Below are 24,281 nucleotides of genomic sequence, written 5' to 3' on the forward strand. Positions count from 1 at the left end.
TTCTGCAGCTCTGACCTCACACTTAACCTGTAATTATTTGTGAAATACAAATGACAATAAATCATTTCAAAAACATTTGGAAGGCAGAGTCATCATGACAGCCTGAGTACAAAACTGATGTTCTGGTCAAGCTACATTGTTGAATCTGAAAAGAAAAAAAGCGTGCGTGGTACCTCCAAAGTGTGAGGATGTAATGTGGTAATGTTCATTTTTGATCCTATAATTAAGTATAGGAGAATGTGTTTCATTCTTTTTACTATCTCCTCTCCCAAAAAAAAGAGTTTTCCTCATTCAGCATTGGAAATGCCCAGTAATATATCAAATCTTGCAAGGGAACAAAGATATAATACATTTTTACTTCTGTTCGTGCAACAGCTTTCATTGATCTGTGAAAGGTGCAGTGAGTTACATTATTGGCGTGTTTCTATCTGTCAAAGGAACTGAAATTTTGAAAAGTCAGCTGGAGTTGTGACTGTGATAGCATCTCGTCTGTGTTCCTACCTGTTAACTCCATGTTTGCTGGTAAGTGACACCTGCGTTCTTCATGATTATTTTTAGCTGCTTCTAAATTTGTTCAGACTCTGCATCACCATTTATGTGGAGCTAAATAATATCCTTTTTCAATGACTTTCTCCTCTGTTGCTTTGTTTGCTGTGTATCTGTCTTGCTCTCCCTCTTCTGCTCTGCCTCTCACTAGCACTCTGGCATTTTGATATCAACAGTTCTTGGCTTGCAGAATCAAATTTCTCTAATGCTGTCAGTACATAATCCACAGATTTCTCGTTGTCTCACTGTGAAATCATTAAAGGTAAGGCAAGTTGCTGCTGTATTTGATTCTAATAGATACTTTAATCCAGATGCAAGAATGACCATCACTAATCGTATTGATTTTCAGACTCCAGGGCAGAAATGATGAAGAGTGAATATTTCTTTCTTATTCTTTCATAGGATGAAGGCACATCTTGTACAGGCAGTATTTGCTGCTGCCCCGATTAGCCTTGAACTCATTCACTTGCTTCAAAAGACAGTTAAAAGCCAACCTCAGATGGATTGTATCCAAATCAGAGTGGGTATGGACCTTTCCTACAGGCCTTTAGTGATCTTTGAATTTTACACTTTTTTTTATTTTAATCAGTTTTTGCTATGTTTGCTGTCACTGAGACAAGTGGTATATTCAGATTTGAATTGTTTGGATTCCACAAGATTTTATGATGGGATTTGAACTTATATCCCTATCACCATGGACTCGACTACTAGTCTAGTGACATTACCATTAAGCTACCATCCCCTAATATGTTCACTTAGGTAGGCTGTTTCCTCTTGCAGCTGCACACACTTTTAAAAGAACTTTTTTTTTGTAATCCATGTATTTGTTCATGGGATGTGGCATCACTGGTTGGGCCAGCATTTTATTTCCCAGTCCCTGGTTGCTATTGAGAAGATGTCGATACACTCCCTTACTGGGCTGCTGAAGGTCATTTTTTTTTTCTTTATTCTTTCATGGGATGAGAGCATTGCTGGCCAGACAGCATTTATTGCCCATTCCTAATAGAGTCAACCACATTGCTGCGGGTGTGGAGTCACATGTAGGCCAGACCAGGTAAGGATGGCAGTTTCCTTTCCGAAAAAAAACATTGATAAACCAAATGAATGTTACCAGCAATCGACAACGGATTCAAGGTCATCATTAGTTTCTTAATTCCAGATATTTATTGAATTCAAATTTCACCATCTGCCATAGTAGGATTTGAACCAGGTCCCCAGAATGTTGTCTGGTCTCTGGATTAACAGTCCAGTGATAATGCCTCCTAGGCCATCACCTCCAGTTCATTTGGTGTAGGTGTACCCACAATGCTGTTTGGGTTAAAATCTTGGAACTCTATACCTGTGAGGCCTGGAATTGAAGTTGCAGGTGGTATTTATATTGTTGTGTCCTCTTGAGTTTCTGGTCAGTGGTAATCCCCGCTGTGGATGTTGTTAGTCAGAGATTCAGTGATGGTAATGTTATTGACTGTTAAGGGATGATGGTTAAATTGTCTCTTATAAGAGGCGGTCATTACCTGACACTTGTGTGGTGTGCTTGCTACCTGCCACTTCTCATCCCAAACAGGGGATTATTGCCTATTTGAACATGGACTGTTTCAGTATCTGATGAGTGGCAAATGATGCTGACTATTGTGTGATCATCAGTGAACATCTGCACTTCTGGTCTTACGGTGAAGGGAAGATCATTGATGCAGCTCCAGATGGTTGATCCTAGGACACTACCTTGGGGATCTCCTGCAGTGGTGTCCTAGAGTGAGATGTTTAACGTGAGCTGAGAGTGACAGCCGTGACATCAACATCACATTCAACTGACTGTGTGGCATCAAGGATCCCTAGCAAAATTAGTATCAGGGGCAAACTCTCTGCTGATTGGAGCCATAACTGGCACATGGCCACATGGTTGTGGATGTTGGAAATCAATCTTCACTCCAGGACATTTCTGCAGGAGTTCCTCAGGGTAATGATGTAGACCCAATCATCTTCAGCTACATCATCAATGATCTTCCCTCTGATATAAGGTCAGGAGTGGAATGTTTGCCACCAATTGCACATTGTTCAGCATTGTTCATGATGCCTCAGATGGAAATGTTCAAATGCAGCCAGACCTGGACAGTATCTAGTCTTGGGCTGACAAGTGGCAAGTAACATGCAGCCACACAAATGCCAAGGAACAACCATCTCCAATAAGAAAAAAATCTAATCACCGACCCTCAGCATTCAATGGTGTTATCAACACTGAATCCTTCACTGTCAACATCCTAGGGGTTACTATTGACCAGAAACTCAACTGGACTTGCTGCATAAACTCGATGGTTTCATGAGCAGTTCAGAGACTAGGAATACTCCAGCAAGTAACTCCCCTCCTGAATCCCAAAGCCTGTCTTTTATTTGTAAGGCACATGTCATGAACGTGACAGGTACTTCCCAGTTACCTGGATGGGTGCAGCTCCAGCAATATTCAAGCTTGACAGCACCCAAGACGAAGCAGCCCAATTGATTGGCACCACATGTACAAGCATAACTCCTTCCACCACCGACACTCAGTTGTATAGTGTGTACAAGCTTCAAGGTGCACTGAAGAAAATCACCAAATCCACGACTACTTCGATCTGGGAAGAAGAGGGTAGTAGCAAGATGGGAACAAGTTCTCTTCCAAGCCACTCACCATTCTGCCTTGGAAAGTAATCACCGTTCCTTCTCCGTTGCTGGGTCTTAAATCCAGTTATCTCCCTAAATGCATTCTGGGTCAACCTACAGCATGTGGCCTGCAGCAGTTCAAGAAGGCAGCTCATCACCACTCTCTCAAGGGTACTTGGGACTGGTTGCCAGCAATGTACATGTTTTACAAGTGAATATTTAAAAAAAACTAAACAGCAACCCCACAACCATTTTTTTCCCCACTGTGACAAGAGCAACGTCAGACAGCAGGAGGTTTCCCTGTACTTGCAATTGATGCCAGTTGCCTAACCTCTTGAATTCAGCATTTTTATATATATTTGGCCTAAGACTGTAATGAGGTCTGGAGCTAATCGAGCATCAGTGAGCAAACTATTGCCAAGGAAGTACCATTTCTTAGCAGTACTCTTGATACTTTACTGATGATCAGGAGAAGACTGGGGCAGTAGTTATATTTGTTACATTTGTCCTGGTTTTTGTATATGGAATTTGGGAAATTTTCTGCACTGTTGTAGCTATACTGGAACAGCTTAGTTGGGGCTTTTGGCATGTTCTGGTGTACAAGTCTTCAGTACAGTTGCTGGAATGTTGTCAGAACCCATAGCCTTTGCAGTATACAGTATGTTCAGCTTTTTTTTAAATTGTCACGTGGAATGAGTCAAATTGGCTAGGGGAGCCGTCCAAGAAGGATGATCCTTACTGCAATTCCTGCTCAAGATTACTGTGAATGCTTCACCCTTACAATTTGCACTAATTGCAGGGCTCTCCCATCATTGAAATTGGGGATATTTGTGGAGCAGCCTCAACCAGTGAGATGTATGTTCATTCGTGACTGGATGAGATTGGACTGCAGAGGTTTGATCTGAATATTTGGCTTGAAATTGCATGATCTTGTCTATTGCATCCTGCTTCTGCTGTTTGACACACGAGTAGTGTTGTTTTGTAGCATTCCCAAGCTGACACCTTTGTTTTTATCTTCTTTGAACCAGAGTTGCTCCTGGCTTGATGGTAATGGTAGCCAGGCCATGCAGATTGTGCAAGAATACAGTTCAGCTGGTGCTGGCCTGCTGCAGCCTATGGATGGTCTTAAGTTGCTAGATCTGTTTGGAGTTTATTGCTTTTAGCACAGCGATAATGCTTCACAACATGACAGGACAGGGGACAGGACTTCAGTTAGGAATGTGTGGTGGTCACTTTTACCGATTTTAGAATTGTAGAATTCCTACAATACAAAAGCAGGCCACTTGGCCCATCAAGTCCACACTGACCCTCCAAAGAGCATCCCACCCAGATCAACCCACCATGCCCAGTCCCCATAACCCTGCATTTCCCATGGCTAACCAACCTAACCTACATAAAATGTGGGAAATTTAGCATGGCCAATCCACCTAACCTGCACATCTTTGGACTGTGGGTGGAAACTGGAGCACTGAGAAAACCCACGCAGACACGGGGAGGATGTGCAAGCTGCACACAGACACTCGCCCAGAGCTGGAATTGAACCTGGGTCTGTGGTGCTGTGAGACAACAATGCTCACCACTGAGCCACCGTGTAGCCTGATGATACTATCAAGGACAAATGTGTCTGCGGCAGGAAGATTGATGACTATGAGGTGAAGTATGTTCTTTCTTCAATAGACAGTAGGTGCTGGAGTAGGCCATTCAGCCCTTCGAGCCAGCACCACCATTCATTATGATCATGGCTGATCATCCACAATCAGCATCCTGTTCCTGCCTTATCCCCATAACCCTTGATTCCACTATCTTTTAAGAGCCCTATCTACCTGCCAGACCCACTCTAGCAGCTACATCCTTTCGGACTTGACCAGCTCAGTCAGTAATGGTGGTGCCAAACGCTTATCATTAATGGACGTGTACTTTGGGTGGATGATTTCAATCTGCACCCTTGCACATTCAATGGTTTGTTCAAGGGTGTTCAGATGGAGGGGTACTGACTCATCTGACAGAATGGGATAGTACATGATAATCAGCAGGAGACTTCTTGTTCAGATTTGACTTGATTTCTTTGGTTTCAGAACAAATGATGACGACTCCCAGGGCAACTCCCTCCTGACTAAACAGCACTATGTTACCATCTCTGCTGTGTTTGTCTCTAAAGGTGGGACAGGGCATATACAGGGTTGGTGGTGATGGTTGTTTATGAAGTGTGGCTATGTCAGGCTGCTGCTTGACCAGTCAGTGAGACAGCTCTCCCGCTTTTGGCACTAGGCCCTAAATGTTAGTGAGGAGGACTTTGCAACATCAACAAGGCGGATCCTGTGCCGTCGTTTCCAGTGTCTTTTTTTTTCCTGAGACTTTGTGATTCATAAACCTGAATGGTTTGCTAGTTTATTTCAGAGGAGAAGTTACAAGTCAACCATGTTACTGTGCATCTGGAGTCCAGTGTGGGCCAGACCAGGTAAGGATGATGATTTTACTTTCCTACCAGATATTAATCAAGCAGATAGGTTTTTACGACCATTGGCAATAGTTTCATGTTCATCATGAGATCTTTTAATTCCAAATTTAAAGAGAAGTAAATTCAAATTCCACACCCTGTTGTGGGATTGACCTTTGGGTCCCTATTACCAAATCTGCGTTGTTAGTCTAGTGACAGTAACAGTACCACCACACCATCGCCTCCCCCAAATATCCCATGTTTATTCATGTAAAAAGTGAATTGGTTTTAATTGGATCAGTAGCAGAATCGAACTTCATTTAATCTATTTCTGCATTATTTTCAGTCTAAATGTGTTTATTAAAAGTTTACCGACATTAGGACTGCTAGAAATCTGTACACGTTAAAACAAAGAACAGTATAGTCCAGAAACGGCCCCTTTGGCCCACATTATTGTGTTGAACATGATGCCAAATTAAACTAATTCCCCATGTCTGGCCTTGGTCCATATCCCTCCTTTCCTTGCATATTCATGTGCGTATCTAAAAGTCACTTAAATGGCTGTAATGTATTTGCCTCCACCAGCACCCCCGACAACAGGTTCCAGGCTTCTAACATTGTGTCCGAAAAATAGTGCCCCTCACGCCTTTGAACTTTGCCCCTCACAACTTAAATGCATGCTTGGTACTAGACATTTCAATTGGGGAAAAAAATTTCTAACAGTCAACCCTACCTATGCATCTCATAACTTAATCAACTTCTGTCGTCTCCCCACAGCCTCTGCTGCACCATAGAAAACAACCCACGTTTTTCTAACCTCTGCTTATAGCTCATACCCTGTAATGCAGGCCACGTTCTGATAAGTCTCTTCTGCATCCTCTCCAGAGCCTCCACATCCTTCCTGTAATGTGGTGACCAGAATTGAATGCAGTACTCTTAAGTGTGACTTAACCAAAGTCTTATAACACTGCAACAAGACATCCTGACTCTTGTACTCAGTTTCCCAGTCAATAAAGACAAGCATGCCATATGTCGTCTTTACCATCCGATCCACTTGTGTGGCCATTTTCAATGAGCTATGAATCCCAGAACCATCTATACATCAGTGTGGTTCAGGGCCCTGCCTTTTACTGTATACTTTTCCTCTCATATACCCAGATGGCACGCCATCTGCCATTTCTCTGCCCATATATGCATTTGTGTTTTGTCTGTGCCTGGAAGCTTAGAAGTACTGTACAGAGAGCCCCAAAATTGAATCAAACTTATCAAAAGGCCTTAAAGTTGGCAGGCAAAACAGCAGTTTTGTTTTTGTATCGAGACGACAAGCTTGAATTTAGCCAATATTTTGAACCAAGCACCTAGACACAGAAAGCCAATTGAATTCAAAACTGGTGGTGTTGACAACCTGAAGTCCAGGCCTGAAATGTCAGCCTTCCAGTTCCTCTGATGCTGCTTAGCCTGCTATTTTCATCCAGCTCTACACCTTGTTATATAAGAAATTGATGTGTCTTCGGTGGGTATGTAAGACAAGGGTTTTTGAAAATCAGGGTGAGAGCCGATTGTCATCTGACAAGGGAAATCCCAAGCGCACTCAAGAAATCGATAAACTCTCTCTAAGAAAGCACCAGCTATCTGAAAAAGGTGCCACAGCATTTTAGCTCAAAGTCCTCACTGGAAAAATTAGAGAAAAACATCCCTGACAACATAATTAGTAGTAGAAAAGCGTTTATGGCGGAACGGAGAAGGCAGTGTGTTCCCGGATACACAATCTGCAAATTCAGAGATAACGTTTTAATTTATTGTTGAATTTTAATTGGCTTTACATAAATGGGACTTGTATTTATTTGAGCAGCATTCCATTGAAATTTAGCCCAGTGACAGAGTAGTTTAATAGTCTAGGGGGGAACTTGTTCAGTTTGTTAGTAAGCCTATTAACTTCTTCAATGTTAAGGTTAAATAAATAAATTGTTACTTATAAAGTGGACATCAGGGACTTTCTTTCATTTAACCACTCTTTTAACAGATTATAAAGATGAGGCCTGCTTCTCTGGATGTTTTGGGTTCAGTTATTAGAAGGGTACCTCTATTTTCTGCCATACAGGTTGGGGCTCGTGCTTCACTTTCTATATTAGAGGGGTTCGACTTGCCCCTTTTTCGTAACGCCACTATCCTTTGAGATCCTTCTGCTCTACCCACAATTACAGCAATCTTTGTATTGTCTGCAAACTTGCTAACCCATCTATCTACATTTTCCCAACCATGGATGTGACCCTAACCCTAACCAGATAAATAGAAAGCGGGACATAACACCAGCGCTTCGTTGGAGGCTCACTGATGATGTTACCTAGAATGGTGACGAAACGTCTGAAAACTAACCTTCCAGCTCAGCGAGCAAACTCACATCCATGGATGTGAGTCTCACCAGTCGACAGCTGCCTGGATTATCCCTGTATCCCCTCTTTAACAGAGGAACAGCATCAGCCACATGCCAGTCCTCCAGGACCTGTCCAGTGGTGAGTGAGGCCACAAAGATCGGGAACAAAGACAGAGGTTGCTAGAAAAGCTTAGCAGGTCTGACAGCATCTGTGAAGAAGAATCAGAGTTAATGTTTTGGGCCCAGTGAGCCTTCCTCAGGCGGATATAAAGATCTTGGTCAAGGCCCAAGCAATCTCCTCACTTGCCTCTCTCAATAATCTGGGGTAGACGCCCTCGAGCCCTGAGGACTTGCCCACCATAATGCACTTCAAGAGACCCAACATCAGTTCCTTCTTGATCCCAAAATGCCCTAGCATATTAGCATGCTCCACGTAAATCTCACATGCATGGTATGCTTGAACACATGATTTAATCCATGTATGTTTTGCACTTATTACCATTTAACCAATTGTAATTCCACAAATACAGTGCTTCTGAGGTTTGCAGAGATCAGTCACGTGGGTTAGAGGTAAGTATAGAGCAGGGCTGACGGATTACTGTTTTGGTCATAAACACGGCTGTATTAAAATATTTGTTGAATTAAGTTTTAGTCTGTTTGCGAATTCTAGGGGTCATAATGTTAGAATCTTACTCGAGCATCGGAACTGAGTCGGAACAAAATTGAACAGGGAATGATGAACATTCAGCGCATTTTTTGTGTAGCTTACGGTATGTTCATGTTCTTTACAGACAAACAATGTATTAACAAATATACATTTCATTGACATAGTTTCCATCGCATTGTGGTGAGCCATCGCATTTTTTTGAGTGAGGAGATCTCATCTTTGGCCAAAATGGTTTACTCCTTGTTTTAAGCCACCCACTCCCCTAGTCAGAGGGAATTGCATCCATACTTCCAGTCTCTCCAGCCTTTTCAAAGATTTGCACGTTTTAAGTGAGGTCCTCTCACTGTTGCCTATATGGACTTGAACATGGCCTCTGACAAATTCCTTGTGGCCTGCTCATTGCAAAAGATGCTGTCACGTGGGATCTGCAGTAAGATAGGTACACAACTGGCTTAGTCATAAAAGACAGAGCACCAGTGGAATTGAGGTTTTCAGACTGGAGACATGTGAGTAGTGGTGCTGGGACTATTGTTGTTTGTAATATATTTGTAAATGATATGCAGGTGACCTGATTAGTAAATATGCAAGTGACACAAAGATTGGAGGAGCTGTGGACAGTGAGGACAATTGCTAGACGATACAGCAGGATATAGAAATGTTGAAGATTTGGGTGGAGAAATTGCAAATGGAATTCAATCCAGACAAGTGAGGTGCTGCATTTTAAGGATATCTAATTCAGGAAGGAAATATGCTGTAAATGGCAGAACCCTTAACCGCGTCAACATATATGGGAGTCTAGGAGTACAGGTCCATAGTTCCCTAAAAGTGGCAACACAAGTGGATAAAGTTATCAGAAAGTTATTTGGCACGCTTGCAGTCTTCAATCATGTCGTGAATCTAAAATCATGACTCGAGAATCAATGAGTATAAAAAGTAGCAAGCCATGTTGCACCTATATAGAATTTTTCGTTAGGCCATATTTTGAATATTGTGTACAGTTGTGGTCACCACATCACCAAAAGGATATAGAAGGTACAGATATAATTTACCAGTATGTATTGAGTGGTAGAGGCCAGAGTGCCAAGTTGGGCTGTGAGCCCAGTGGAGTGTTGTTACCTAGCAGTTGTGCCTGATAGAATGCTGACTGCGGTGGCAGGGTGGACCAGAGCACCAGTGTTGGGCTAGATGGATGGGTTAATGCAGGTCATTGTGGGACTGCCAGTGTAAAAATAACAGCAGTGCTATGAATCAGCTCACTGTGGTTGACTGCCTGTTCTGGGTGCACAGCAAAGAAATTAACACTGTTGATTTGCTGTGGCAAGAAGTAGTTGGGACACTTTAAAATGGATCTTGTTTTTAACCTTTTTTCACAACCCAAATTTGAGTCATTTCAGATTGTCAATGAATTTTTAAAAATTAATTGACATTTTATTATGGCAGTTGAAATCTTGGAAGTTTAGAGCTAACAGGAATAGGTGAGGATTTCAGTAACAAATTAGTTAAAGTAGAACCATGAGTAATGGTGCAGGTGGGTAATCAATAAATGAGAATGAGCTATATTCTGAAATATACAAACTTGTATAGACCTCGGAGAACGCTTCCTTCAATTTTTTTTTATTGATTTTAATTTGAATGTTGAAATACGTGTCAAAAGCTACTGCATCTTTAATTTTGAAACTGCTTGGAACTAGGTTAAAGACTTTTGTCTGTACATTTAAGAATTGGATTGATAAGGTGCTTGGGAGACAAACAAGTTGAATCAGGAAATAAGTCATGGACCTTTTGGTCTTGTTTAAAAAGTAACTTTAGGCTATATTTACACAGGTTTGGAAACAACTGGAAAACTCCATTTAACTGAGTAAGCTGAATGCTACACTAGCTTTTTGTAAGCAAATTGTAAAATCCATACAGCACTGCACACGTCACAAAGGCTGTGTGTCTAGAGCTAATTATGAGTAATAAAAATCCCTGGTTGTGTTGAACATGTAGAATTGTAGTTTCTTCTACAGTTTTTTCATTTCCGTGACGATGGAACTAAAATTCTGTATCTAATTAATTTGGCAGTTGGTACTGAATACTGTTCTTCAACTGTTGACTGAAGTTTATTTGAGGATTGGATAACACTGACAGGTCAGTGTTTTCCATCCTTGAGGGCACAGAATTATCCAAAAGTGTAGGTCAGGTTTCCTGTAGGGTGGAAAAATTCTATTTGGGTTCATTCAACAAGCCAGAAACTTTGGCTGCCTTTCTAATATCAGTTCATCAACTTATTAAAACAGGACAGTGAAATAATGTTATGGAGGTGAGTGACCAATAAATTTGGTCAACTTGATTTTATGACTTGCCCAGTGAGATTTTTAAAGACTTCTCTCTGGGCTTGCCTGTCAAGTATCTCAACCACTGGACTGCTGTACCTGCTGAGGGAAGGGGTGATGCACTGAGTTAGTTTAATCGTCTATAGGATGAGACCTCCAAGTCAATTTAGCTGTTTAAAATTGAGCCTCTTAGTGAGTGACAGGGATCCTGCTCAGGCCAAGATAATACTCCTAAGCAGAGTTTCTGAATTCTTCCCTTTTATGAGCAGAACCTTTTGTGACTCAGCGAAACTTCACTTTGGTTAAGATGCAACGAACATTTGTAGAAAATAACTCCTTTGCTTTTCCCAAAATATTGTTTACTGTCATTTTGTTAGTATTTTATGGCATCAGTAATGATTACTATCATGTGCAGCTGCTGCAATTGGTTTGTGCATCATGTTGAGTGTTAATCTCTTGTTGCAGGTTAACATTCAGCTGCTGAAAGTATTTCAAGTTTACTTGTTTATTTGACATTATAAAAATACCACCCCCCCCCCACCCCGGGGGATTATTTTGTGATCTTTTAGAGCTGTTTTGGGAAGTGATAAGGAATTTAGAATCTGTGAAAATCTAGCTTGTATTGCACAGGACTGTTTGCTTAAATTTGAGAAAAAGATCTTGACCACGTGGAGTATTGAAAAGGAAAACAAGAGGAACAAATCCAGACAGGTCTAACTATTGCTAAAGTGAGTAAAAAAATTGTATGAGAACATATCTTCAATCCTTTTGTAAGGTTTTCTTCAGAATTTTGTGACATCATTCAAGAAATCATGATCATAGATCAAATATTTGAACAAATTCTGTTGTTCTGTTATCTTTATTTTCTAAGAAGTTTTATTGAATGACCAGAACTATATTACTACCGGTGCCACGAGATAGCGAGGTGAGGAACAGGGAGCGGGCGCAGCTGAACACGTGGCTACGCAGCTGGTGTAGGAGGGAGGGCTTCAGATATGTAGATAATTGGGATGCCTTCTGGGGAAGGTGGGACCTGTACAAGAAGGACGGGTTGCATCTGAACTGGAAGGGGACCAATGTCCTGGGTGGAAGGTTTGCTCGAGTAGTTCGAGAGGGTTTAAACTAGTATGGCAGGGGGGTGGGAACCTGAGCTGTATACCAGAGGTGAGCGTTGATGCAGGTGAGGCAGTAGCAAGAGGTAGACCAGCTAGTGGGAAGGATTTTCCTGGGAAGGAACCAAGGGATCGGTTAAAGTGTGTTTGCTTTAATGCAAGGAGTATCAGGAATAAAAGTGATGAACTTAGAGCATGGATCAGTACCTGGTGCTATGATGTTGTGGCCATAACAGAGACATGGGTTTCTCATGGGCAGGAATGGTTGCTGGATGTTCCAGGGTTTAGAACATTTAAAAAGAATAGGGAGGGGGGAAAAAGAGGAGGGGGTGTAGCACTACTAATCAGAGAGGGTATCACAGCTACAGAAGCTTCCTTTGTCGCGGAAGATCTGCCTACTGAGTCAGTATGGGTGGAAATTAGGAACAGCAAGGGAGTAGTCACCTCGTTAGGGGTTTACTACAGGCCCCCCAATAGCAGCAGGGAGATTGAAGAAAGCATAGGTCGACAGATTTTGGAAAAGTGTGCACGCAGTAGGGTTGTTGTAATGGGTGACTTTAACTTTCCTAATATTGATTGGAACCTCCTTCGAGCAGAAGATTTGAATGGAGCTGTTTTTGTAAGGTGTGTTCAGGAGGGTTTCCTAACGCAGTACGTTGACAGGCCGACGAGGGGAGAGGCCATTCTAGACTTGGTGCTCGGAAACGAGTCGGGGCAGGTATCAGATCTTGTGGTGGGAGAGCATTTTGGTGATAGTGACCATAACTGCCTCACATTCTACATAGCTATGGAGAAGGAGAGGATTAGGCAGAATGGGAGGATATTTAATTGGGGAAGAGGGAACTATGATGCGATTAGACATGAGCTAGGAAGCATGGACTGGGAGCAGTTGTTCCATGGTAAGGGAACTATAGACATGTGGAGACGGTTTAAGGAACAGTTGTTGGGATTGATGAGTAAATATGTCCCTCTGAGACAGGCAAGAAGGGGTAAGATTAAGGAACCTTGGATGACGAGAGCGGTGGAGCTTCTAGTGAAAAGGAAGAAGGTAGTTTACATAAGGTGGAGGAAGCTAGGGTCAAGTTCAGCTAGAGAGGATTACATGCAGGCAAGGAAGGAGCTCAAAAATGGTCTGAGGAGAGCCAGGAGGGGGCACGAGAAAGGCTTGGCAGAAGGAATCCGGGAAAACACAAAGGCATTTTACACTTACGTGAGGAATAAGAGAATGGTCAAAGAAAGAGTAGGGCCGATCAGGGATAGCATAGGGAACTTGTGTGTGGAGCCTGAGGAGGTAGGGGAAGCCCTAAATGAGTTTTTTGCTTCTGTCTTTACGAAAGAAACGAACTTTGTAGTGAATGAAACCTTTGAAGAGCAGGTGTGCATGCTGGAATGGATAGAGATAGAGGAAGCTGATGTGCTGAAAATTTTGTCAAACATTAAGATTGACAAGTCGCCAGGCCCGGACCAGATTTGTCCTCGGCTGCTTTGGGAAGCGAGAAATGCAATTGCTTCGCCACTTGCGAAGATCTTTGCACCCTCGCTCTCCACTGGAGTCGTACCTGAGGACTGGAGAGAGGCAAATGTAATTCCTCTCTTCAAGAAAGGAAATAGGGAAATCCCCGGCAATTATAATCCGGTAAGTCTCACGTCTGTCGTCTGCAAGGTGTTAGAAAGGATTCTGAGGGATAAGATTTATGACCATCTGGAAGAGCATGGCTTGATCAAATACAGTCAACACGGCTTTGTGAGGGGTAGGTCATGCCTTACAAACCTTATCGAGTTTTTTGAGGATGTGACTAGAAAGGTTGATGAGGGTCGAGCTGTGGATGTGGTGTATATGGACTTCAGTAAGGCATTTGATAAGGTTCCCCATGGTAGGCTCATTCAGAAGGTCAGGAGGAATGGGATACAGTGGAACTTAGCTGCTTGGATACAGAATTGGCTGGCCAACAGAAGACAGCGAGTGGTTGTAGAAGGAAAATATTCTGCCTGGAAGTCAGTGGTGAGTTGAGTTCCACAGGGCTCTGTCCTTGGGCCTCTACTGTTTGTAATTTTTATTAATGACTTGGACGAGGGAATTGAAGGATGGGTCAGCAAGTTTGCAGACGACACAAAGGTCGGAGGTGTCGTTGACAGTGTAGAGGGCTGTTGTAGGCTGCAGCGGGACATTGACAGGATGCAGAGATGGGCTGAGAGGTGGCAGATGGAGTTCAACCTGGATAAATGCGAGGTGATGCATTTTGGAAGGTCGAATTTGAAAGCTGAGTACAGGATTAAGGATAGGATTCTTGGCAGCGTGGAGGAACAGAGGGATCTTGGTGTGCAGATACATAGATCCCTTAAAATGGCCACCCAAGTGGACAGGGTTGTTAAGAAAGCATATGGTGTTTTGGCTTTCATTAACAGGGGGATTGAGTTTAAGAGTCGTGAGATCTTGTTGCAGCTCTACAAAACTTTGGTTAGACCGCACTTGGAATACTGCGTCCAGTTCTGGGCGCCCTATTATAGGAAAGATGTGGATGCTTTGGAGAGGGTTCAGAGGAGGTTTACCAGGATGCTGCCTGGACTGGAGGGCTTATCTTATGAAGAGAGGTTGACTGAGCTCGGTCTCTTTTCATTGGAGAAAAGGAGGAGGAGAGGGGACCTAATTGAGGTATACAAGATAATGAGAGGCATAGATAGAGTTGATAGCCAGAGACTATTTCCCAGGGCAGAAATGGCTAGCACGAGGGGTCATAGTTTTAAGCTGGTTGGTGGAAAGTATAGAGGGGATGTCAGAGGCAGGTTCTTTACGCAGAGAGTTGTGAGAGCATGGAATGTGTTGCCAGCAGCAGTTGTGGAAGCAAGGTCATTGGGGTCATTTAAGAGACTGCTGGACATGTATATGGTCACAGAAATTTGAGGGTGCATACATGAGGATCAATGGTCGGCACAACATTGTGGGCTGAAGGGCCTGTTCTGTGCTGTACTGTTCTATGTTCTATATTGTTTTAGCAATAACACAGAACTAATGCATTTCTCAAGAAACAATGAATTTTATTTTATATACAGTAAAATCTACAATGACTCTTAACAGTTTTAAAAGATATATTCTGTTGGGCAGAGAAGTAAATATGGTTGATGCCCATTATTTTGGATCGATTTAATGGGAAATGAAAATTCCATTTATGAAAACACCTCCAAGAAAGATGAAATTTATCTAATTGTCAAGAACTTGTTATTTGTAATGAACTTGTGATGCTCGTATTTATTTCAGAAATTACAATGACAACCTATTCCACAAAGTATTAGTGGTCACCTGTCAAATCTGGGATCAGAGTTCAAACTCAATCCCGTTGCTTTATTGATTCTAGTGGATCAATGGGGAATGAGTTTAGATTGTTTCAAACCAATTATTTTGTTGGTCATAGTATTGTTGTTCCTAGCTGGTCTGGACTGGCCAAAGGATAGCTGCGATGGCATATTCACGCTGTTGCACAATGAATACTTTGTGAAAATTAGGGAGTGAATTATCTTTATTCACGTAACTCAACTCCATTCCAAAGTCCTATTTTCTAATCCCCGTTATTAGAAAACCTGTTATCCAGAACTTGTGCCATACACCCCTCCTGTCTGACTTGCCCTTCTCCACTGTTTTCCAAACCTCTTTCTGTGAAGCCCAAATCTAATCTGGTCTGTACTAAATTTCTCCTATCTCGGTTGTAATCTAGTCCACATTGGTTCTTAATGATCTCTTTGCCATTCCTTGCTTTTGAGAGTTTATGACTAATGTTCTCCCTTCTTCCTTCATGTCTAGAAGCATAGTGAAATATTGCTGTTTAAGATGATGTGTAAATGCAAGTTTCTAAACTCTGCATCTAATTATGTAGTAATTGACTTTGTAGTAATTAGTGGCCCCTTTTCAGAGCTTGAAAGGGGGAGAAAATACTTTGAAGACGTTTTAGCAGTAAGGACCAGAGCAGTAGTTGCAAGCACATCTGACAAATATAACCTTCTGTCTAGGATGTGAGTCTCGCCACTTTCTTGCAATAAATTACAGACCATATACTTCCAAGAGAAAATTGGTTCAACTTGTTTTGGTACTGTAGCAGCTGACTATCCCAGTCTAACTGCCTGGTCTCGCTGGGGAAATGCTTTTGCCAAAATTCTGTGAAGAAAAGTGTGAGCTATAATGGTGAACGTTTTAAGTGCTGGAGTAATAGCCATGGAAAATGTAGCTTCCTCACTCATTTTGAAAATTCATATCAATGGGTGCCAGCTGTAAAAAGGATTTACATTTGTGACCGGGATGCAAGCTGCCGGGGAAGGAGGTACATTTGTTTTTATTTTGCTGTCCTGAACCCAATGGCTCGGGCATTACTTTGCCCATCAGCCTGCAGTGAGAATTTGTTGGGAGTTTCCCTGGCAGTACCTGAATTTCATATCGACACAAATGCAAAATATTAAGAATTGATCCTGTTCCTTTGCCTTTAATATTCACAAATATAATTTTGAGTGGATTGCATTGAAATTTTTTAAAAAAAATTTTTTAAATCCTGGCTCTTGAATATCTATTAAAAAATGTAACTGTTTCCCAGCATCTTTGAAATTACAAATCCTTGTTCAGTAAAGCAGTCTTCTTTACACAGAGCTAATTTGTTCTAGCTTCTCCGTCCGTATATCAGATGGGGTAATAACTTGCCCATTATGACATTCAGTTGCACAAGTTACAATTTTTACTGTCTCCATCTTTACTGTAAGAGTCTCTGCTTGCTTTCTTGCCTTGTATCGACGTGCTGTGGGTTCCAGAAACAGAGAAACAGAAGACAGCAAGTAGCACACGCCAGCCAGATAAAAAGAGCAATCATAGGTCTGTGTGTAGTCATATAGCCAACCTGCAAAATTTGCAAGATATAGTCAGTGTGACAAATACAGCACCTGTATAACCGCACTTATAAATTAACAAACCAATTATCTTGAACCCACCTGAACCTCTCCGAAACCTTTGTGTTTATACTTATTTCACAGAGGTGGATTATGATTGTTCACTGACAAACCAACAGCTTCACTATCTTTAATTACAGAATTGATTACAGGACAGTGCACATTAACTGGCAGGTTTTCTTCTTCTGTTTAATCTGAATCCATGAGACTTCATGGCATCCTGAGTAAATGTTGAGGATTCCCAGGGCAAATCCCTGCCATCTGTATATGATTGTGCCACCCCCTCTGCTGGGTCTGTCCTGCCAGTGAGACAGGACATATCCAGAGTTAGTGATAATGGTGTCTGGGACATTGTCATACATGGAGTCATATTTACAATGTCAGGCTGTTGCTTGACGAACCTGTGATGTAACTGTGCCAGTTTTGTCACCAGCCCCCAGATATTAGTGAGGAAGACTTTGCAGGACTGACAGGGCTGTTTCTGCCATTGTCTTTCCTGGTGCCTGGATCGATGCCAGGTGATGCGTCCAATTTTATTTCTCTGTTGTGACTTTGTGGTTGACTTGCTAGGCCATTGAGAGTCAACCACATTCCTGTGCGTCTGGAGTCACATGTAGGCCAGACTAAGTGAGGGTGACAGATTTCCTTCCCTGAAGGACACTAGTGAACTAGATTGTTAACTGTCAGAAAAACCAATTGCTTCATGGTCATCAGTCGATTCTTAATTCCAGATTTTTTTTTTTACTTGAATTCAAATTCCATCACCTGCCGTTGCAGGATTTGAACACAGTTACTCAAAATATTAGCCGAGTTTCTGACTGAAAATTCTAGCCTACTAGCCCATCATCTTCCACCATTTCTGCAAATGTGTTTGTAATTGCAGCACAGTGGAACTTTCCATCCTCGCATTTTCCAAAGTTTTGCTCCCGAGGAAGGAAAGGTTCCTTATTAGAAGTGGTTTAAAATCACTAATTTTAATATACTTGATGTTTAGAATTATTGGGGCAGTTTTTTTGGGTCTTATTATCACTTGTCTCTCACATCTTGGTGAAGACATTGAGGTAATTTTAAATTTTCAATCAAACAGAACATTATTAGACCACTAGAGGGAGACGAAATGTCCCACAAGCCACACGAGCCACAAAGATCAGTATTTAAAATTAATAAAATCCTCACTCTGTTCCTCACCCACTTAAGACTTAAATTTTTGTTCCCTCCCCACGTCAATCCTTGTTTAGTTACACCAACATTGTAATATGTTATGGCAAGGGCAGGAAATGTTCTACAAGTTTGAACAGAACAGTACAGCACAGGAACAGGTCTTTCAGTGCACGATGTGCCGTACATGACACCAAATGAAACTAATCCCTACTGCCTGCCCTTGGTCCATATCCTTCCATTCCTTGAATATTCCATGTGCTTATCTAAAAGTCCCTTAATGCCCCCATTGTATCTGCCTTGGCAGTGTATTCCAGACTCTACCACACTGTTCTTTTAAAAAAAAAGCCTGCCCCCATGTCTCCTTTGAACTTTCTCCCCATCACCTTAAATGCATGCCCCCTAGTATTAGACATTACAACTCTGGGACTGGGGCAAAATAGATTTAATTAGTAACATCAAAGCTAGAAATTATTATTTTAAAACTGATACAAATGAGGAGGTTGTTCACCCCACCCAAGGTCATCCCAACACCAACAGCCTCAAAATCTCAGGTGAAGTTGTTGCCCACAAGATGCATATGTCTCCATTCCCATACGTGGGAATGTTGAAATTATGGACAGTGCTCCAATGGTTGTAATAATAATGTCCCAATGCTTACACAGGCCATTTGACAGGATCAGGACATAGGGGAGATTTGTGATGGTATTCAGGGTCTGGTTTTGGTTCTGATTTCAATTTTTAGTTGAGATTGGGCTGGGTTTCAATCCAGATCAGGGGCTGGTTTGGGTCTGGATCAACTCCAAGTTTTAAATCAGGTGGATTTGCATATGGGATTAGGGAGATGTCTGACCATTGTGCTCATTAAAGTCAGGCAGCATCCACAAAGTGCAAATACTGTAATGGCTGTAAGTCCCAAAGATCTTCAAGAAAAGAAGTGGATTCTAGAGGGAACATGTTTCCCTGTAGAGGGAAGTAATTTTTAAAATTCCAACAACAATCCAGTAAGGACCTTTTTACACCCCAGAGATGGATGCTGGAATGCTCAGACACACTGCAGGAACTGGGATTGAAATTCTGGTTCAGATTGAATAATTGCAGTTCAGTTTTGTGTTGTCTTTTGTTAATTAACTTCATTTAGAGTAAGTGGTAAGGTTTATCATTCATTCTATAAAAGTCCAGCTCACACTGATGCTAAATGATTTGAATAATTGTACTAACGTCTGCTTTTCCTGTCTTTTCATATTCTTTTGAATGCAGAAACTTCCTGTAAAATCCCTCTTTTGTCAGGTAACCTGATATCTTTTAACATTTTACACTCCTCCATTATTGATCGTTTTTTAACCATCTCACTACAGTCTCTGTGTTTCCACAATCTTCTCCTTGGCTACCACTTCTTCAGTCTCAAATCAGATCAATTGCTCCTCTTTGCACCTGGCTTATTTTTGTTGTGAGGAGCCTAGAACTGAACACATTATGTGTAGAGGTTTGAGTGATAGAAATTTCAACTCGCTTTAGTGTTATGTATACCATGGTGAGCAGTGAGACAATCCCTGGACTCAATGTCTGCAGCTAATATTTGCTGTTTTAATTTTATGATTTGAAAAGTTGGGAGGGATTGGAAGTAGAATGACTTAAATGTAGTGACTGGCTTTCTCTTGAGCACAGGACTTTTAGATGTAAAAGGTGCCCCATATAATAAGAGACTGCAGCAAAGTGTAGTTGTGGTTACCAGATTATAGAAGGCATAAGCTACTAGCCTCTGCTCAATATGGTGTTTCATAATTAACACAACATCATAACCCCATCACTTTCAGCTCTCTGTAGGCTGGTCTCTCTGACCATTCAATTTTACTCACCTGTACGTTTCTGATGCTGTACCATGCTGCACAGTCAGTTTAATTTGCAATTAGTAGGCTCAGTTTGGAATCAATATCTCAAAAAAAGTTAACATCTTGTAGGAAGATCAGAGCTGAGAATGTTAAAAATCTCTGAGGGACAAAGGATGATTCCAACTCAGTTCCTACTTGGAACCACAGCTTCAGAACCTACATCTGTACCAGACTGCATTCATCACATGATGGTTCCTGACGGTCAGTCATACAACCTGAATTACATCACCAATTATTTCAGTAGTAATAAACAGAGGTGTTCAAAGAAAATGAAAAGCCCCTGAGCAGAAATATCCCATAGATTAATCTTTAATTCTTACAAAGGGCCTGGAGCTGGGGAGGGTTTAAGTTAACTCGGGAGAAATGTCAAAACCAGGACATTATATCAGGGAAAAAAAAACAAGATGTACGGTGGGAGAGAAGTATAACACTAGAATTGAGTATAGAAAGGCTGTCACAGTAAGGGAGAAAGAAATTAAGTCTAAATTAGTGTCACTGCATATATGTGAATGCAGATCATGCAGTACATCAGATTGATGCTGCATAGAAATATAAAGTTGCGGCTAAACAAAGACTTAGGGAAGTTCAGGGCTGGGCAATAATTATTTTGAAAGTTAGGCTAGCAGGGAGCTGAATGAGTCTCTCTTTATGAGTCTCTCTTTATATGAATCAAGCTTTTTAAACCTGCTCTGAGTGTATATCTGTCTCAGGCTTGACCCACGTGGTTTGTATCTTTCTGGCTCTGTTACTGTATGATTCCAGCTAGAGAGTTCTGATAGTCATTGTATATGATACATGAGTATGATTCCCTGTGATTTGAATGGCTGAGTGTGACAGGTTATCCAGCTTGCTAATTCTACCACATTATGCATTCTAGCTCTGGTCAAAAAACTGCAGTGTGAGAATGGTCTTTGAATCAGCCAGTTCCTTGCCATTTCTGAACTTGAACTGCAGGATCGTCCAAAACCTGATGAGGGATTGTTAGGGAGCAATAAACATTGGGGAACATCGAGTGGTGAGGCATGTTGACAGTTAAGGAATGATGGGTATTGAGGATGCTGACAGTTTGGGAGATCAAGTGTTGGGCATGTCAGGAGTAGTGAACATCGAGATTTGAGAACGCAGAGTGCTGGGAATGCTGAAATTTGGAAGCAATGAATTTTGGGGACTGGGAATGATTTAAATTTGGAAATGTGAATGATGAGAGTTGGGCACATTGCCAGTGGGGAAAGTTGAGTATTGGACAATAGAATGGGCTTACCTGCAGCTGGAGGTCCTGTCAAACAGCCAATTCCAGCAAAGAACATTGCAAAACCCATTGAACTTCGTACTTTCGTCACCCCCACAAGATCAACCTGTAGAATACAAGAAATGTTAAGTAACTTTGTGTGAGTGAATGCAGTTGCATATTTAGTTTCCTTAGAAACTCCTTCCAAACCCACAACGTCTACCATTGAAGAGGACGGAGAATACAGATACATGGGAAAATAATCACCTATAAGTTTCTTTCCAAACCATTCATCATCCTGATATGAAAATATATCATCGTTCCTATAGTGTTGCTGGGTCAAATTCTGGAATTTCTTCCCCAAGGGCATATAGGTCAACCTGCAGCACACAAATTGTAGCAACTCAAGGCAGTTCACCACGACCTTCTCTAGAGACAAATAGGGACGGGCAATAAAACTTGACCAGCTAATGACACTCTCATTCCATGAACAAAATCAAAAAAGAAATTGTCATTACTATTGTAACGTGAGCATTTGACACATTATCCTTGATAACAAGATGTAGAGCTGGATGAACTCAGCTGGCCAAGCAGCAAGGCTGATGTTTAAGGCCTAGACCCTTTTCTGAAGAAGGGTCTAGGCCCAAAATGTCAGCCGTCCTGCCCCTCTGATGCTGCGTGGCCTGCTGAGTCCATCCAGCTCTACACCTTGTTATCTCAGATTCTCCAGCATCTGCAGTTCCTACTGAATCTGACACATCATCCTACTGAGTGAGTTCACCCCACAGGAAGACTCACAAACAAACTCCAAAAGCTTCCTGATGTCAATGGAATGCATCTGGAGGCAAGATAATTTGAAATGGCAGACTTCCTCATTATGAAAAGTCCTAATTCCTTCAACACAGGGATATTTATACATTTCAGTTGGAGCCTTACTGATTGCACTGTTACTGAAATTTTGCTTCATGCAAATAAGCCAATGGCTGATAACAGAATCTCAAATCAAATCCTTAAAGATGTGTTCATTAAGCCTGAAGAAGTCACTTGTGGGTAACACTTCATCAACAAATATTTCAGAGAAAGGAGAAGTTGCGGGCATTGTGCAGGTGTAAAGAGAAAATCAAAGCCAGAAGATCTTTGGATGCAGAAAATCAGAAACAAAAATAATTGCTGGAAAGGCGCTGCAGGTCTGGCAGCATCTGTGGAGAGAAACCAGAGTTAATGTTTCAGTTTCAGGGACTGTTAGACAATAATTGTCACTAATACCTATTCATTCTTCCAGGCTGATTATTATCCACACTTTCGACTGTCCAACTGTTCTTCTTTCTCTTTGGGTTCAGTTTCCACTTATTGTTTACGCTTTACCCGCTTCCCCCCACCCCATCTTCTGCCTTAAAAAAAACATTTTATTAGCTATCATCAATTCTGAAGACTGAAACTGAAACATTAACTCTGATTTCTCTCCACGGATACTACCAAACCTGCTGAGCTTTTCCAGCAGTTTCTGTTCTCGTAAAGAAGTACTTGTGATTTACCAAGACAGGAAGCAGTAGGGCCATATATCCACCACAGAATACAGCAAAGAATACAGCGTATGTCATCAGCTGAGCATAGGTGGTTGCCATTGGAGCCAAGAGGTTGGAGAGACCACACAGGAGAAGGTAGGCTTTGTGGTAGTGGTACTTGCTGGCGTAGTTCTGGTCAGCTATCCACCCTGAAGCAAGTTGGGCCAAAGTCTCTGTTATACCTGAAAACACAAGAGATATGGTAGCTTGCTTACAACTGAACCTGCAGTTACATAATGTTGTTTATGTGGTGACACATCTCAAAGCATTTCACACAAGAATGTAGTATACTGAATCAAAAAAGTAGAAATCAGGATGGCAGTTAAAAGCTTACTCAATGAGCTCAGTTTTAAGGAATATCTTAATGGAGGGAAGAGAGCAAATATGGAGTGATAAACATCGGTCTGTAGCAATTTCTGTATCATTTGTGGTTTGAGTTAGTTTCTTTCCTATCCAATTTTCTACCTTCACTGATTCTGACAGGGATTTGGTTCCATGAATACCTTGTACCTCAGCCCTGCCCTCCATGGCTCAGTTGTAGCATCTGCATCTGAGGCAGAAGGTCACAGGTTCAAATCTTGCTCCAGAAATCTGAGGACAAACTCTGGACAAGACTTACACTCATAACGATGGCACAGAGGGAGTGCTGCACTGTTGCAGGGCACTGCAAAAGAATGAGATGTTAAACTGAAGTCACATCTGTTCTCTTGGATGGACTGTGAAAGATTCCATGATTCTACTTCAAATAAGAAAGGGGAATGCCCTGGCCAATATCTATCACACAACCAACATTCTGATGTCACTGGTGTACATTGAAGCTTCATTACCTGTAAGACACTTTGGGTTTCCATGAGGTAGTGAAAGGCACTTTGTAAATGCTATTCTTTCTTGTTTTCCTTTTTTAAAATAAATGATTGTGTCCTAGCACACAGGAGGAATAATGCTTAGCAGTAACTTGCATTTATAAAGCACCTTTTAAGCTTGGCAAACCACTCCAGAGAGCTTCATGAAGTGGCTACTCATTCACTAAGTTATATTAATAAGATATTAAACAATAGGTGCAGGTGTAGGCCATTCAGCCCTTCAGCCATGATCATAATGAATGGTGGGGCTGGCTCGATCATCCACAATCAGTATCCTGTTCCTGCCTTATCCCCATAACCCTTGATTCCACTATCTTTAAGAGCTCTATTCATCTCTTTCTTGAAACTATCCAGAGACTTGGCCTCCACTGCCTTCTGGGGCAGAGCATTCCATATATATTCATGAGGGGTGAGTTGAGGAGAGGTCAAGGATATAAGAATAGAGGATGTTTTTGAAAGAAGGAGACCTGTAGCAAGAGACAGGCTGAAAGAACTTGAGAATGCAGGAATGTGCCAACTGAAATCTCTTCCATAGGAACAAGAGGTCATAAATCTTCTTTGATC

General features: G+C 41.7%; 1 protein-coding gene across 4 annotated transcripts in view; it reads right to left on the bottom strand.

The window, feature by feature from the left end:
- Positions 1 to 15,103: 15,103 nt before the first annotated feature.
- slc16a4 (solute carrier family 16 member 4) overlaps positions 15,104 to 24,281 on the bottom strand; it is a 98,892-nt gene continuing 89,714 nt past the window's right edge. For all 4 annotated transcript variants that reach the window (XM_048553324.2, XM_048553326.2, XM_048553327.2 and 1 more), the window contains 3 exons: positions 22,825 to 23,036; positions 21,323 to 21,416; positions 15,104 to 16,962 (listed from right to left, as the gene is read on the bottom strand). In XM_048553324.2, the coding sequence (XP_048409281.2) occupies positions 16,709 to 16,962; positions 21,323 to 21,416; positions 22,825 to 23,036 (560 nt within the window). In that variant the 3' untranslated portion in view covers positions 15,104 to 16,708. The remainder of the gene's footprint in view (positions 16,963 to 21,322; positions 21,417 to 22,824; positions 23,037 to 24,281) is intronic.

This window comes from Stegostoma tigrinum, chromosome 21 (assembly GCF_030684315.1).
Source record: "Stegostoma tigrinum isolate sSteTig4 chromosome 21, sSteTig4.hap1, whole genome shotgun sequence".
Taxonomy (NCBI): domain Eukaryota; kingdom Metazoa; phylum Chordata; class Chondrichthyes; order Orectolobiformes; family Stegostomatidae; genus Stegostoma; species Stegostoma tigrinum.